The 14,319-nt window shown below is 39.4% G+C and overlaps 1 protein-coding gene across 2 annotated transcripts in view; it reads right to left on the reverse strand.

Annotated features, from left to right (window-relative positions):
- The window catches only part of GNAI1 (G protein subunit alpha i1), a 33,503-nt gene extending 19,876 nt beyond the window's left edge, over window positions 1–13,627 (reverse strand). For both annotated transcript variants that reach the window (XM_030291453.4, XM_030291462.4), the window contains exon 1: window positions 13,187–13,627. In XM_030291453.4, the coding sequence (XP_030147313.1) occupies window positions 13,187–13,304 (118 nt within the window). In that variant the 5' untranslated portion in view covers window positions 13,305–13,627. The remainder of the gene's footprint in view (window positions 1–13,186) is intronic.
- Between the last annotated feature and the right edge of the window lie 692 nt (window positions 13,628–14,319).

A 14,319-nucleotide genomic window follows, 5' to 3' on the forward strand; every position in this document is an offset into this window, starting at 1 on the left:
TACATAGGAAGCATTCCAGAACTACTAATATCTGGAACAAATGTTTTATGCACCCGTGTACCAAAAGGAAGGGCTGAGATCTTAACAGTAATATTTGTGACACATTTGCTAATTGGTTACTGAAGAAACCAAAGTAAAAAGCAAGGCAAACTTCAAGTTCACAGTATCCCTCTTTGGACAAAATCAACTCTCAAGTACAACCATTTCTTATAGAATAAACATAGTCCTCATAATACTAAAAAATACAGAAAAAAATGCAGACTAAATTAAAATAACTTAAGTGTTAGATAAAAACTAAAGAGAAAAATTGGGCCGGCTTTGAAATAACACGAAATAAGTCAGACTAAGGAGCAGAACCCACAAAAAAGTAGAACAGCTTTGTATGTTGCCAGAAGAGAGTTCAAGTATGGACAAGCGTAATTAATTTAGAACTTTCAACAGATGTTTGCCAGCTTTTCAGCCTGTAGAATAAGACACTTATACCAGATTGACTTAAGAATAAAGACACGTGTGAAATTTAAAATAAAATACACAGACTTGTAAATTTTTGGATTCAGGTACTGCAAAGTTCTCTCTCCACAACTTTCCTATCCAATTCTGTCAGACACTTGAATTTTACAGTACAAAGCACAAGCTGAATGGTGCCTGTTTCTCAGGCACTGGTCACAGCACAAGCTAAATACCCAGTGATTTCTACTCTTTCTGCTATGGGGTCAGTAATCTCATACAAAATCACGTGGCTTTGTAGCTTGGGAGTCTAATCTCTTAAATTTATCACTTTATGACACGTCATCAGACATGAGATTAAAATTAGAATGCAAACTGCTAATCAGTGTTACTATTCTCAAAATACATCAGTGCTAGTACAAGAAACCCACAGTGGAAACTTTGCTACAAGACACTCTAGACAGGTTGAACACAAAATGAAATATTCTCCAAACCCACACTGCTCTGCCCAAATTTTCTTATTTTGTCCACTCCCCCTTTTTGAAGTCACCGAGCAGTAACAGTTACCTACCACCATTTATTCTGGGGCAGCTGCTAGCCCTCACAGTTTATGTCTCTTTTTCCCTTCCCAACTGTTTTCATACAGTCAATCAAAGGTAGATAGTACTCATTACTTCAAAGGCGGCATTAGTCTTGGAATTTCCACAGCTACTGTAATTTGAACATGCCCGGAATCTTTCAGTGAATCAAGAATCTGTATGATTAGAAAATATTTTAGTAAATTAGCCATGTAGTAATAGAGTGAATCCCAGATTACATCACTGATATAAACCAAAGAAGTGACAGATTCTAAAATTATGGCACTGACTCAGATAAAAGAACTGAGATAATTCTCACAGTTTCAGTAGCTGCATGCTTAGTCCTACAGAAGCAATACCATTCACACCCATATGCCACTGTCACTTTTGTAAATTCCCTAAGAAATCAAAAAAGAATTACAACTAATTATTTATTTCCTAGGTCTTCAGTATTGCTCTTATTAGATGTTTGAAATGAACTGTATACAATAAAATAGTCAGTCTATTATACATAAAACATAATTTAAGAAAATTGTTAAAATAAAATGTAATCTCTAGAAGAAATAAAAGTATGAACTCATGGTAGCATGCTGTATATTTATTCAGGTCTAGAAATCTAATAGACTGCTCTGTTACTAGACTGTTTTAGATTGTTACTAGAGCACACACATAAGCAAGTGATAAAGACAGTGTTAATTAGTTTAGTATTGAAACAACAAGGAGAGAATATGGGTTTACATTCAATATAACCCCTGGAACCCAATGAATTCTAAAAATAAATCTTATGGTGAAACAAGGAGGGCACAGACTCCATTTTGCAAACCTTAAGGTAATGTCTATTCACATCTTTAGAAGTACAAATTGAGTTTTGAGCTACTTGCAATCTTCAATTAGTGCTTCATATATTTTTATGACAAAGTGTTATGAAGTGTTCTTTTTGCTTAGAATTTAATCATGTGATAAGCAAACACCTATCAGAAATTACATGACATTTTATGTACCATACAAAATTAAATGCATGCAGTTTTGAATACAAATTCTACCCAGCTCCTCAAAAACATTTCTATATTCCTTAGCTGTTTCAAATTACTAGCTGCTGCTATATAGTAGGAACCCTTTTATCATTATGTGCATCACTTATAACTGCACTGGGGAGTCATCACACTAAAGGAGAGCACCAGTATAATGCCAAGTGTCATATTTCAGAAACTTTGTGAAACAGAAAGGAAACGTGGTATGTTGGAATTGAAGCTACTTTAAAAAGATGTATCTGTTCAGAATGTACAGGAGATCTCTTAAACACCAGTGCCTTAGACAGGGACAGTGCCATTGTAGTTTTTCCTTCACTTAAGACAGAGCTATGGCTTCCTTCGTGCAAAGTGCCAAACCTAGCAAGACCACAACAAGCTGAGAATCAAAGGCTTGGAAATAAATTTCTCACTTATGCCAGAAATTAAATACAGGTGCTAATGCACCGTTGGTGATGAAAACCACTTGGTAATCATATTTGCTGCCTGACAACTATATGGCATATCACCAGCAGCTAAACATTTGTGGCTTCAGGTTTATCTAAGATGTCAACACTGACACCGGCTTGGTAAGATTTGCAGTTGGCTATTTAAATATATCAAAGGCCAGCATCCACACTACTGTCATCTAAAATACTTGGAAATCTCTTCAAAATTCAAAGCCCAAATACTTGTATTTTGAATTGAACTTCAGTATAGCAAATAACTATATCTGCTCTACAAAACTGAAGTAAGATTTCAATTTCGCACTTAAAAAAAAAATCAAGGGGCTTTCTTCTTCCATACAAAGTAGTATGCTCTGAAACAACTACTAGCTAATTTAAAATCATGGTATGAAAGAATATGAGTAAAGACTTTCTTGAACATGAGCTTCAGTGGTTGTTGTATGTAAGCCCAATCTAGGAGATAAATGCTGACTGCTCCAACAGAAAGAACCAAGTTCTTTACTCTTACAATGTCTATCAAGAGAGTTACCATCAACTCCTGTCACTGAGTACAGCATGCGTCATCCAGACTTTCAAATATACATCTAATAAACCTTCCAAAAATCCACAGTTCCTTGACATTGCTCTCCACAGTGTGGCTGGCCTTCATGGCCTTTTACAGTGCACCATGCTATAAATACGGTGTGCAAAGATGGCAGGTTCAGAGACACCAGAGCAAACTTACTAAGCAGGCTATCATTAATCACAACCAAAAATGCTTTATAAAAAATTCTCCCCTGCAACAAAGGCATACTCTATGGAGGTTGTTTTGACAGAGAGATACAACAAAAGAACTTGCAATAACATATTGTCATTGCAGGCCCCACTTCCAATTCAAAACAACACTACTGTTGTTCTATCTACAGTTTTGACAGAACCTACTGTCCCAGCTACCTAATAACTATGCAACTTCGCAGAGTTGGGACAATCAGAAAAATGTGTGCATTTCTAGCAAAACAGGAAAAAGATCTCTCATGTAAATCTCAGCTGATTTTATTCAAAGTTCAACTTGTTACATAACACCAAGGTATTAGTTGCAAATGTGATAAATGGGTACTGTCACAGTTTATACCAGGGATAATGCAATTACACTAAAAGCTGTCCCATTACTGTAGAAACAAAGCAATAAACTTCAGTTCATGTAAATTTTCAGTATTCATCCCCACCTAACTTAAGAGTTTTTCATCCTGGAGCTCAAGGACTAATATCTACAAAAATAAAGAGAATAAGCATATTGATAGTTGACCTAAATTCACTTCAGTGTCACCAACTCCACCAGAACTCAGATGGACTTTAAGTGACAGATTAAAATGCAAAAAGATCCTAGATATCAGTGAACAATTTTTCAAATATAAATGTTTTCTAACTCCTATTTCTTTTTGAAGCAATAAAAAAAATTCGGGAGCACAGTCCACCTTATTTTTTGTTATATGCACATGCATTTTGCACACAAAACTGCCCTGATGTAGGGTGAACAGTACTTCTAAAATACAGCTCTTTTGGAGTTTTGTTGTTGTTTAAACAGAATTTGTATTTAACCAGTCTCATATTAAACTGAGACAGCTTTGAAGTATATATAAATTTCAACCCCCTCCAAGACACAGTTGCACCCAATTATCCCAGAAGCAAAGACTAAGACCAACACCTACATAAATAGGTGTTGGGCTTCAAACAAGTATGTAATCAAGGCTGATCTAACCTAACCCCAAACACTTCTATGTTCCAGAGCAGCAGATAGAGAAAATAATATATATAGACCCTCATCTAGAAATTAGATAACAGCTTTTGTTAGCCAACACTGCAGCCCAAAAGCATATTAGAAGAGATCCAAGTCAATGATTTAAGAGCTTTATGCTTAAGCATTTATATGCTTTAGAAAGAATATAACTGTTTTGCCAAGAGTTTACCAGATTTATTAAGGATATGCATAAAGCTGAGAAATCCACTTTCAAAAGGCTTCAAGAAAAATTTAATGCATCACAAACATAGTCAACACTTCAATGAGACTTCACAACTTATTTCACTTTCAACTTATTATTACTGTATAAAACATTACTAGCAGACATGAAATCAACAAGATTCAAAACATTTCTTCAAATAAAATCTATAAATACTCAGAAACAACTGTATGGTTTACTCCTAATTTGTTTATTACAAGACCCATATCTCTAGTAATAGCAAGTTTTAAAATTGCATTCCAATACTGCATTCACACTGTATTCTATTTTAATATTACTACGACTTTACTGTTGCCTCCATTCTCTTCTCTACTGTTTGGAAACTGGGCTGGAAGTTCTTCACTACCACTACTTCTTCACTTCTTGCCTACTGCCATCTTGCATTCCTCACCAAGAAGTGCTAAGTAGAAGAGGATTCTTCCAAGTCAAGCCTACAACCCGCAAAATAGAAGAGCATGAAGAAGCACAGATCTGATCAATGGTCCCTGGATTTGAAACAAAAAGAAACTCCTACCTCTAACTGGAAATCAACACATTCCTTAACAGGGGCTGACTATCTCCTATTGTAGCAAAGAAGTCTTAAAAAAGTGGGTTTTGAATAGAGTTTAACATGTGTACCAAGAGGACCTTGTGGGTCCTGCAAATTTCACATTATTCCTAATCCAATTCTAATGTGAATTGTGACACATAAATGCAGCAATTGAAAGCATCCTATTCTGCATCCATTTTCCCCTCCACCTGCTACTCTGCATTTCCAGCACACACCTCTGCTCCTCATTATGCTTTTAGTCAGGTCCTCATCAGACCATTATGAAATACCAGTTGAACTGACCACTCTAGCAGCAAACTAAGTCTAATCAGGACAGCCAGTTTGACTACTCAACCAGCAAAAAAAAAAAAAGAATTAAACATTTTAAAGTGACAGGGAGAGGGCAAAGCTATTCAGCCAGATGCTGCAAGAGCACTTTCCTTTTTAGCAAAGCGGAGCTTCAAGAATAGCATTGCTGCTTGTAAGACAACATCCACTGCTTATTTCCAGCATTCCAATACAGATTTAGAAAGTAGGCAAGAACCTCTTTAGTTTTATTGGAAACTATTTAAAACCCCCAGACATTCAGAATGTCCTTACAACAGCGATCAATAAAAAAACTTGTAGTATGATGCAAACAACTACAACAGCTTCATCCATGTAAAAAACTCAAAGTCATATGCAAAAAATTATTTTATCAAATTAGCAAAAGGAAGATGAAATTACAGGTAGCCATTTGATTGTACCAGTAAATTCAATTCAAGAAACAGGTAATATTAAATTCTAGACTATTAATTATAAACCCACTTCACAGCTTCAACAGGAATTTTCATCACAGTACATTGATTACTTCTATAAAAACAATTGCTTAGAGCAATGATTGTAAAGACTTCCCATCCATTCTGGTTGCCCAGACATTGTTATATTTCACTAAAGATTTAATCAGGTACCTTTGCCAAGTATATCACTCACTACAAAGGCAACACTACATTTCTAATTAGAATATTTGAAAAAGTAATGAGGTCCAGTCTATTTCAGAAGTTGAAGCACAGTATATATGAATGGTGTTGATTCCTTTAAATAAGTTGCTTCACAAAAAAAAAAATTCTGATTTTAGTATCAATTTTATAGGTACATACAATATTGACATTTACATGTATTGGTAAGTATAAATACTGAGTACTCACGTAAGCATACATCTATATGTCAACAAAGCAACTTGATTAACAAGTTGTTACCAAAACATTCAAGAGGTGGTCTTATTTAAAGCTTCAATGACCCTTCAATTACCAAAGCCAGAAAACCAATTTACTTGCCTATCAAATATTTAGCAAGAATTTACTTGCTTATCACATACTTAACAATTCTCTTATTTAAAGAATTGGTTCTTAACTGTTTTATGTCAATCAGCCCCATCAGCTTAGAGCCTGAAAGAATTATACCAAAAGTAACTTCAAAAAAACAACAGAAATATGTTTCAAAGGAAGGGGTGGTCAGCAGTTGAACCAAAATGAAACAGAGTCAAAATTGGTGCATATGGGCATCTGTGACTCGAGGTGATACATAGGCCTGTCAGCTAGATAAATCCAGAGACCTTGAAGCTGGCTTCATAGCTCTGCAAACTCTGGTAAAGCTGTGATGATGGGAAGTGTCTTCCAAAACCCCAACTCTAATACTTCTTACACCTGTACTGTAAAAGGACTATAAGCAGTCATAAATATGGGTAATTAGTCTAAAAAATCCTTTACTTCCCATCCTTATTAAGAAATCTTGTTTTACCTTGTCTGCTCCTACTTAATGGTCAAGAAGAGGAAAATGTTTAGCATTAAGAAGAGTTCAAATCTCCTACTGAAGAAGCATACAGTCCTGGTACACAAGTGTCCCAGCAAAACCAGATTATTTTTGTCCTAATAGTCTCATTTCAAAATCTTAGTTATCCTTCCACTCAGAAATGTCACTATATTAAGTCACTTTAAAAAAATGGACTTCTAAGAGTGAAAAGTTTTGGGTGAGAAAAATCCAAAGTTCTGATTTTTCCCAATGACTCTATATACCTTACAAACTTCAATACTTTGCAGATACAGAATCTCTCAGGTAAAGCCAACCACGTTCCATTTACAGAATAACTGTGCAATTTACACAAAGCCTGAAGTAACAGTAGGGCACTGAGCAAACAAGGCGAATAAATAGAACAGCAAACTTGAGTAAAAGCTGGACAATGACTAAGATTCAGAATTGGAAGTTTTTATTAATACAGGTTCTCCTATACATGTCTTGGGAAAAAAAACCACAAACTTTTAATAGCAAATTATCAAGCCAGTTAAGATCTTTATTTCAGCGTTTCCATGGCAAAAAAAAAAAAACAAACCTCACACTTAACGGAACATCTTAAATACCTATTTTCTACATCCAGTTTTGCTGTACCACATTTGCCAAATAGCATGGTACAGGAAATGCTGCAGACATCCATCAGTTAAACAGCAAAACTGACTTCAGAATTTTATGCCCTCTGAGCCAGACTCATGGCTTGGTTTCAAATTATTTGGCCAGACTTTAGGATGTGCTGGCTACTTATTTATTCCTTCTCAGAGTACCAAAACAACTAAAGGGCAAAAGTGGCAGCAAAAGAACAACCCACTTTGGCAGTATGAGTATATAAATCACTACAGCCTAACTACAGCACAAAGCTCCAAGTTTAAGTCATGCCAACACAACTATGCTGGGAGCTGCACTGTAAAGTCTAGTTCTGATGCGAGTTAAAAATAACTTCACAAAAGGAGGCTAACTGAAATACACAACAACTTTGGTAATATAATCCACAGGACAGAAAAACTGTCATATATGATAATGATGATACAATAAACTGTGCTGCAGAAAAAAGTAAGACACTAATTACATCATAGCTTATTACAAAATTTATGAATGGCCTTGAAGTACCCCTGCTGCTAGGAGTGGACAGCTTATCAAGAAGTACCTTACTAGAGCTTCCAATTCAGAAATAAAAAAAAACAACCAGCAGCAGCTTTACACTGTTTTTGAATGAAAAGTTGAAAAAACAATTTCTCAAGCTTAAAATGCTTTCTAACTCTTAAAATATTCTTAAAAATCCTTAATACCTGGTACAATTTTTATGTATACATAACTAGACTTTTTAATCAAGATTTCATAAAAGTAAAGTATACTGCTGCTGGTATCACAAGCTAGCAAATAAAGCATAGTTTCTCTTTAGCCCTTTCTAAAACAATAGGTACTGAAGTAAATTTTGTCTTAAGAATGCTAAAGAAGTAAAATCATGATATAATCATAAACAGTGATTTTATAAAGTAACTTCCAGAAAGAAGAAATGTAATAATGCAACAGAAGACCTGAAATCGCTAAATATAATTTGTACTGAAGTCTATACACATTAAAGACCGATATGATGATGTTGTGAACTTTTACACCAACATTCAAATAGATGGAGACAAGCATAAAAGAACTCACACTGCAGTAGTACAAACACAACCATAACTAAATGGATATGCTTTCTGCACATCCCTGAGCCTCCTTCCACAAAAGCAAGGGGGATTATCACACTATGAGAATCTAGTCACTCCACATAAGTAACATCCTGATTGGCAGAGTCCAATTGTACCATCTTAAAATGCAAGAGAGCCTAGTTCAGAGCTCCAGATAAATCTAAGGAGACAGGCAGGAACTGGGGGGCGGAGGGGGACAGGGGTGTTCACACTAACACAGACAAGACCAACAAGCAAAAAACCAAACCCAAACATTAAACACTTAGGTGTCAGAAATCAGCTTTTAAATAAGGGGTAACTTAGTAAGCATCTGTAGATCTTATCTCTGAAGGCATGACAGGAAATAGTTTGTTAGAAATGTTTTAGACTAGGCTGGCACAATTTATAAAGATAAGGTCAACAACTCTGAAATGTGCAATACTTGTTTGTGAGAATAAGGCTTTTTTGAGAGGTCCCCTAAGTTCAGACTCCTAAAGTCTCTTGTCTGCAAGTGTGGAAAAAGAATTTTCTGGACAAAAGGCAAGAGAAGTAATGGTACAAGCAGAATAAATGTATTTTTTTCAGTCCAATGTGCAATGGGTTCTGGAAGAAACCAGGTAGTGCCAAGCACTGTGAGGATCACACTGCTGAAAAGATGAGTATGCAGCAAAGTCAGTTTGGCTGAGCAGACAGAAAGATACAGGTCTGGAACAAAAGAAAAGGAGACAGAAAAAGATGCCCGAGATGTGAAGAACTAGAAAATTAAATATAATTGTTCTAGTTACCATCTTAAGGATCAGGAAGCTGCAATGGAAAAGATTAAATGCAGCACTGCCTGCTAAATGTCACTTATCTTTAAGAACATGACATGCACACATTCCAGCATGAATCACAAGGATCTATTCAGGAACAGAAAAGTGGCTCTGCTAGTCATGAGGACGAAGGTATCCACTAAACTTACATCTACAACTGTGATTATCCAGAAAGGAGACACACAGTGACAGCTGCCAAACACAGGGCCTGTGACTTCCTGGATCCCAGAACCCATTCCTAAAGAATGTTTAGGACATACCTATGGCCTTTTTCATCCAAGATACAAAGAACCTCGACAGCAAATTTGCTATGCTAGGTGAAGGATGTGATAATTCAAAAGACAACGTGCTAATCCTATAAACTCATGGTGCCAATTTGAATGGATTCATAAAACCTGATGAGTTTAACCTCATACCAGAAGGCATTCTACTAAATGAGGTACTGCCCGTTCTCCTGTAGTTGGCATAAATTCAGTCTTATGTGTTCTAGCTAATTCAGCAGAAATGTGCTTGGGGATGCACACCTGACCAGGATCACATGTCCATTAATGCAGCCCACAGACTGGTCACTCAATCACCACCTCCAACATGAGTAGAATTAAATTCATTCTGCAAGCATCACTAGAACTTTTATTTGTTGAATATTAAAAGTTAAGATGAGGAACCATGGATCTACTACTTTCTCTGCCTGGAAGCCAGCCAAAATCTAAACTGCATTTCAAAAATCTTACACTAAGTATATGAGTTTATTTGTTTAAAAAAATAGAAAATAGAAGAAAAGAAAATATTACTTCAATTAGGACACAAGTTTAGGAACTGTCAACTTGTCACAAATAAACTGCTTAACAAAAAGTATATACTTTTGTATGTTGAACTTTTATAGCAAATATACTATATTGCACTTATATTTTTTGTTCAGTTCTCATGAAATTTAAGTTACACATTGATTGAAAATAGTATTAAAGTAAATTAGCTTGTTTATGTACTGGTTTTAAAAGATAAAATCATCAAATCCCATGTACAAACAAGCATTTTCCATCTGGCTTACCAACTACAAGGTCAAACTCAGCTTACTTCTAAGAATGATGGTTCTCAAAATTTTCCAGGGAAGGTTCTCCTGCTCTTGGGATAGCACATTGAAGTGGACAGAATTACAAGTTTAAAATAGATATCTAAACATGGATAATGTTTAGAAGCCAGTATTTTTATTCCTAATACCTACATTCAAAATTTTAGGAAGTGATGAACAATTTACATATATGACAAAAAACTTAAGACAATCCAATTCAATAGCATTTTGGGTAGATTAAATATATCTGCTTATTCCTAGAGACAGGACAACAAAATATAAACTTAACATGGATCAGTGATTTTGTTCACAGTGAGGGTTCAGGTACAGCGATATCACATCTCTCTCAATTAAATCCCTGCAATTTCCTGTTTTAGAAAAAAAACTTAGAAAAGCATATGATAGAACAAATTCAATTTCCAGTCTAGAAATCGATTAATTTATGAACACATCTTCCCTCAACTGAGCATTCTAGATCAAACTTCAGTGGGATTCTCTAATCACCATGCAAAAATAGATTTTTTTTAATATATGCTGGAATAAATCCAATTTAATGGGTCAATCATAATAATAGGTGTACAGCTACATGACCTTTTTCTACATAAACAAGGTGTTTCAGATGCCACTCACTCATTGCATTTTCCTGGCAGCAGACAACAATTTTTACTTTTCCTTTTATTTCAGTACCTTTTTAGCAGAACAAACCCATAAATAGATGTAGGAGTACAACCGAGTGGGTGATAAACTATGACATGTGGGTTGAACAAGCAATTGGGAAAGTGAGTGGTGAGAAAAAAGTGACTCTAGTGGAAATAACTTTAAATACTTTTGCCACCAGATAAAGCGTTCACATCACATCCAAGACCTGACAGACTTGCAAGGAAGAGGAAGGGAAAAAACTTTGATTCCAAAACATATGAAATTAATATGTGCATCCATGGGTGTATGCACAAAGGCTCATCCAGAGTTCACTAAACATTTATGCAATCATTGTTAAAACAATAATCCCAGTACTGGTGCCAGGAGAAGCCAGGCTGCCAGCCTTCACACCTCTTGTTAGCAGGGGAGAGGGAAATGCTAACCCAAGAGAGCTGCTGCTCAGAGCACCCTGAGAACCCACATGCAGTTTGACCATTTTTTCCATGTTCTTAGCTCTCGTGAGAGCCCAGCAGAAAGGCTTTCCAGCATTAGAAACAGAGAATTTATAAAATTTAAGCTCATAATATAGGACTTAGTACGTAAGAGCATTAAAATAGTGACAAAATCCATTCTTAAGTTTAAAGCGTCTTTAAACAGATGCCATCTGTAGCCAAGAATTATGATGAAAAATAGGAAAACAAGTACCAAACTACAGGCACTACAAGTTCCATACAGAACAGCAAAAAACTGAAAATTAATTTCAAATGCCTTGCCAGATGACACAAAGTGTTACCTTGCCACTTTTTAAAAAGGCAGCAACACCTGCAGTATTGCTATTATCACATACAGGAAAACCTTTCCACAAATAATCTGAGGATTCCAAAGATGTTCAGGACTAGGCACAGTACCAGCCCAAAACCGAGCAGATTTAGGTTTCCACCAATAAGCTTCCACTTCCATTTCCTGGAAAACAATTCAAGCTTTTGTTTCTGGCTTACCTCACAAGTTAAATTTTAAATCTAGAAAGTTATTTTAGGATTTTTGTTTTTCCCATTCTAGATTTGTTTCATTTCTTCATCTACAACAGAATGTGCTCAGTCTTTTGTGAGTTTCTGGAGCCATCTTAGAATTTAGCAACACAAAGTTAGGAGGTCTACTATGTTTGTAGTCAATAGAGCACTACGGGAGAGCAAAATCAATGTCAAGGAGAGTGAGATGTTGTGCATCATTTAAAAAGTTTGCCTGAAACGGCACCTCTGAGAGAGAAGCTGCAACTGGCAGCTATTTTAACTGGCTATTAGATCCAGTCTGGCTTAGCTATACAGAACATACTGCGAAACTTCCTACAACATTAATTCAATGCAAATCTTGCAGCATTCAGTTGTCTCCAACCTCCAGTAGTTTTAGTCCTGAACAAATGTACTCTATTTAAAATTCTCACTTCCTATTTTCTTGTAATTTTAAAAATAACCTTATCTTTACACACAAGAATATCTTAAAATACACAAAAAGGCAAGTTTCAAGTAGAAGAACACATGATGACAGTAAGTCATATTACACACGTAAGTAGCTCCATCAAGCTGGTATTTCCCGTTGTAAGATCCCAGAAACACAAGCAGTTCCACAAAATATATATTAAAAAAAAAAAAAAACAAAACAAAAAAAAAACCAACCCAAAACTTAAATGGTGCTTTGCCTTTTGTTCTTTTGACACTTTTTTGTACTTTACTCTGTAGCAACAGTTCAGGAGTTGTTCGGGTCTACAAGAAAACATGAAGAGCAAATATCCCCTCAACCTAAGGCTTCCTTCCTTTCAACAGAGGAACAGAGACTCCAGGTCAGAAGTTTCAGGCGTTATCCCGTTCCTATGAAAGTCAGGGCCCGGGCAGCCCACGCCGCGCCGCTTCCCCGGGCGCTGCCTCTAATCCTTCCAGCAGCCGAGGCGCCCACCTGCTCCAAGACGCTGCTGCGCCTCCCGCGACCCCAAAACTTCGGAGGGGCCCCCAGCACGTACCCCGGGCTCCGAGGGCAGCACCGCCCCCCGCCCAGCCCGGAGGCTTCCTATGAAACTGTACCCTCGGTAGGCGAGGGAGCTTCGGGGAGCGGCCGCCTCAAGCGGAGCCTCCCCTCACGGCATCCCTTACCTAAGAGGAGCAGTTTAACCTCCCTGGCCGCCTTCTCGCCGTCCTCCCGCAGGTTTCTGTCGATCATCTTACTCCTCTCCACCGCCGCCTTGTCCTCGGCGCTCAGCGTGCAGCCCATCTTGGCACGGGGCTGTGCGGCTCCGCCGGGAGAAGCGAGGCAGGGAGCGGCGGGGCTCGGCGGCGGGGAGGCGCTGAGGAGGGAGGGGGACCGAGCGCTCCCCGCTCGCTCTCTGCTTCCCCCGCTCCCTCACCTGGGGCGCGGCGGCGTCGCGGGTACCGCGCGCCGGGCTCGGCTCAGGGCCGAGAGGGGAGGCAGCGAGCAGGAGGGGCGCGGAGCGGAGGCAGCGGCGCTGCGGACGGGCGGACCGAGGCCGCGCACCGGGGCCGCCGCTCCCGCCGCCGGCCCTGAGGCTGCTGCGCGCGCGGCACCGCCCCCGCCCCACCGGAGGCGCGCGGCCGCGCGCGCGCCGCCCACGCCGGGAGGGGAGGGAGAGAGGAGGGGCGCGCGTGCACGTCGGGAAGAGCGGCGGGCGCGGCCGCGCGTGCGCACGGAGGCGGCGAGGCGTTTTGGGGCGGGGGGCGGGATGGGGGGGAGCGCTGCGGGAGCGGGGCTGGAAGCGGAGACGCGGCGGGAGCGGAGCGGGACCGGGGCTGGGAGCGGAACGGGACCGGGAGCAGCGCGGCCCGTAACGCCCCCGCGCGCGTGCCCCAGGCAGTTGCTGGGGAGGGGCTCGAATTTAAACTGCTCGCGCGCGGGAGGTTCCATTGCTCGGCGGGGCGGGGGAGCGCCGAGGTGGGCTGTACCAATGCAGTACCCCGGGGGGGGCGGGGGGTGCTGGGGTCGAGCTCCTCGTCCCCTTGTCCCGCTCCGTCCCCGTGTCCCGCCCTGTCCCTCTGTCCTGCTCTATCCCCCTGTCCTGTCCTGCTGTTTTGCTGCCGGGATCCAGGGAAGCGCCTCGGGGTCCAGCCCCGCCGGCGCTGGGTGCTGGCAGTCGGCCCTCGGGCTGGCTCTTACCTGGACTCATCCGTCCGCTTTACCCCACAAACCCAAAGCCAAACGAGCTGTCCCACCTCACGGCTCAAAGCTGCTCATCCCGCTCTCTTTCCTGATGGACCTTTCTTCATCCATGTGT

This window comes from Taeniopygia guttata, chromosome 1A, assembly GCF_048771995.1.
Source record: "Taeniopygia guttata chromosome 1A, bTaeGut7.mat, whole genome shotgun sequence".
NCBI lineage: Eukaryota > Metazoa > Chordata > Aves > Passeriformes > Estrildidae > Taeniopygia > Taeniopygia guttata.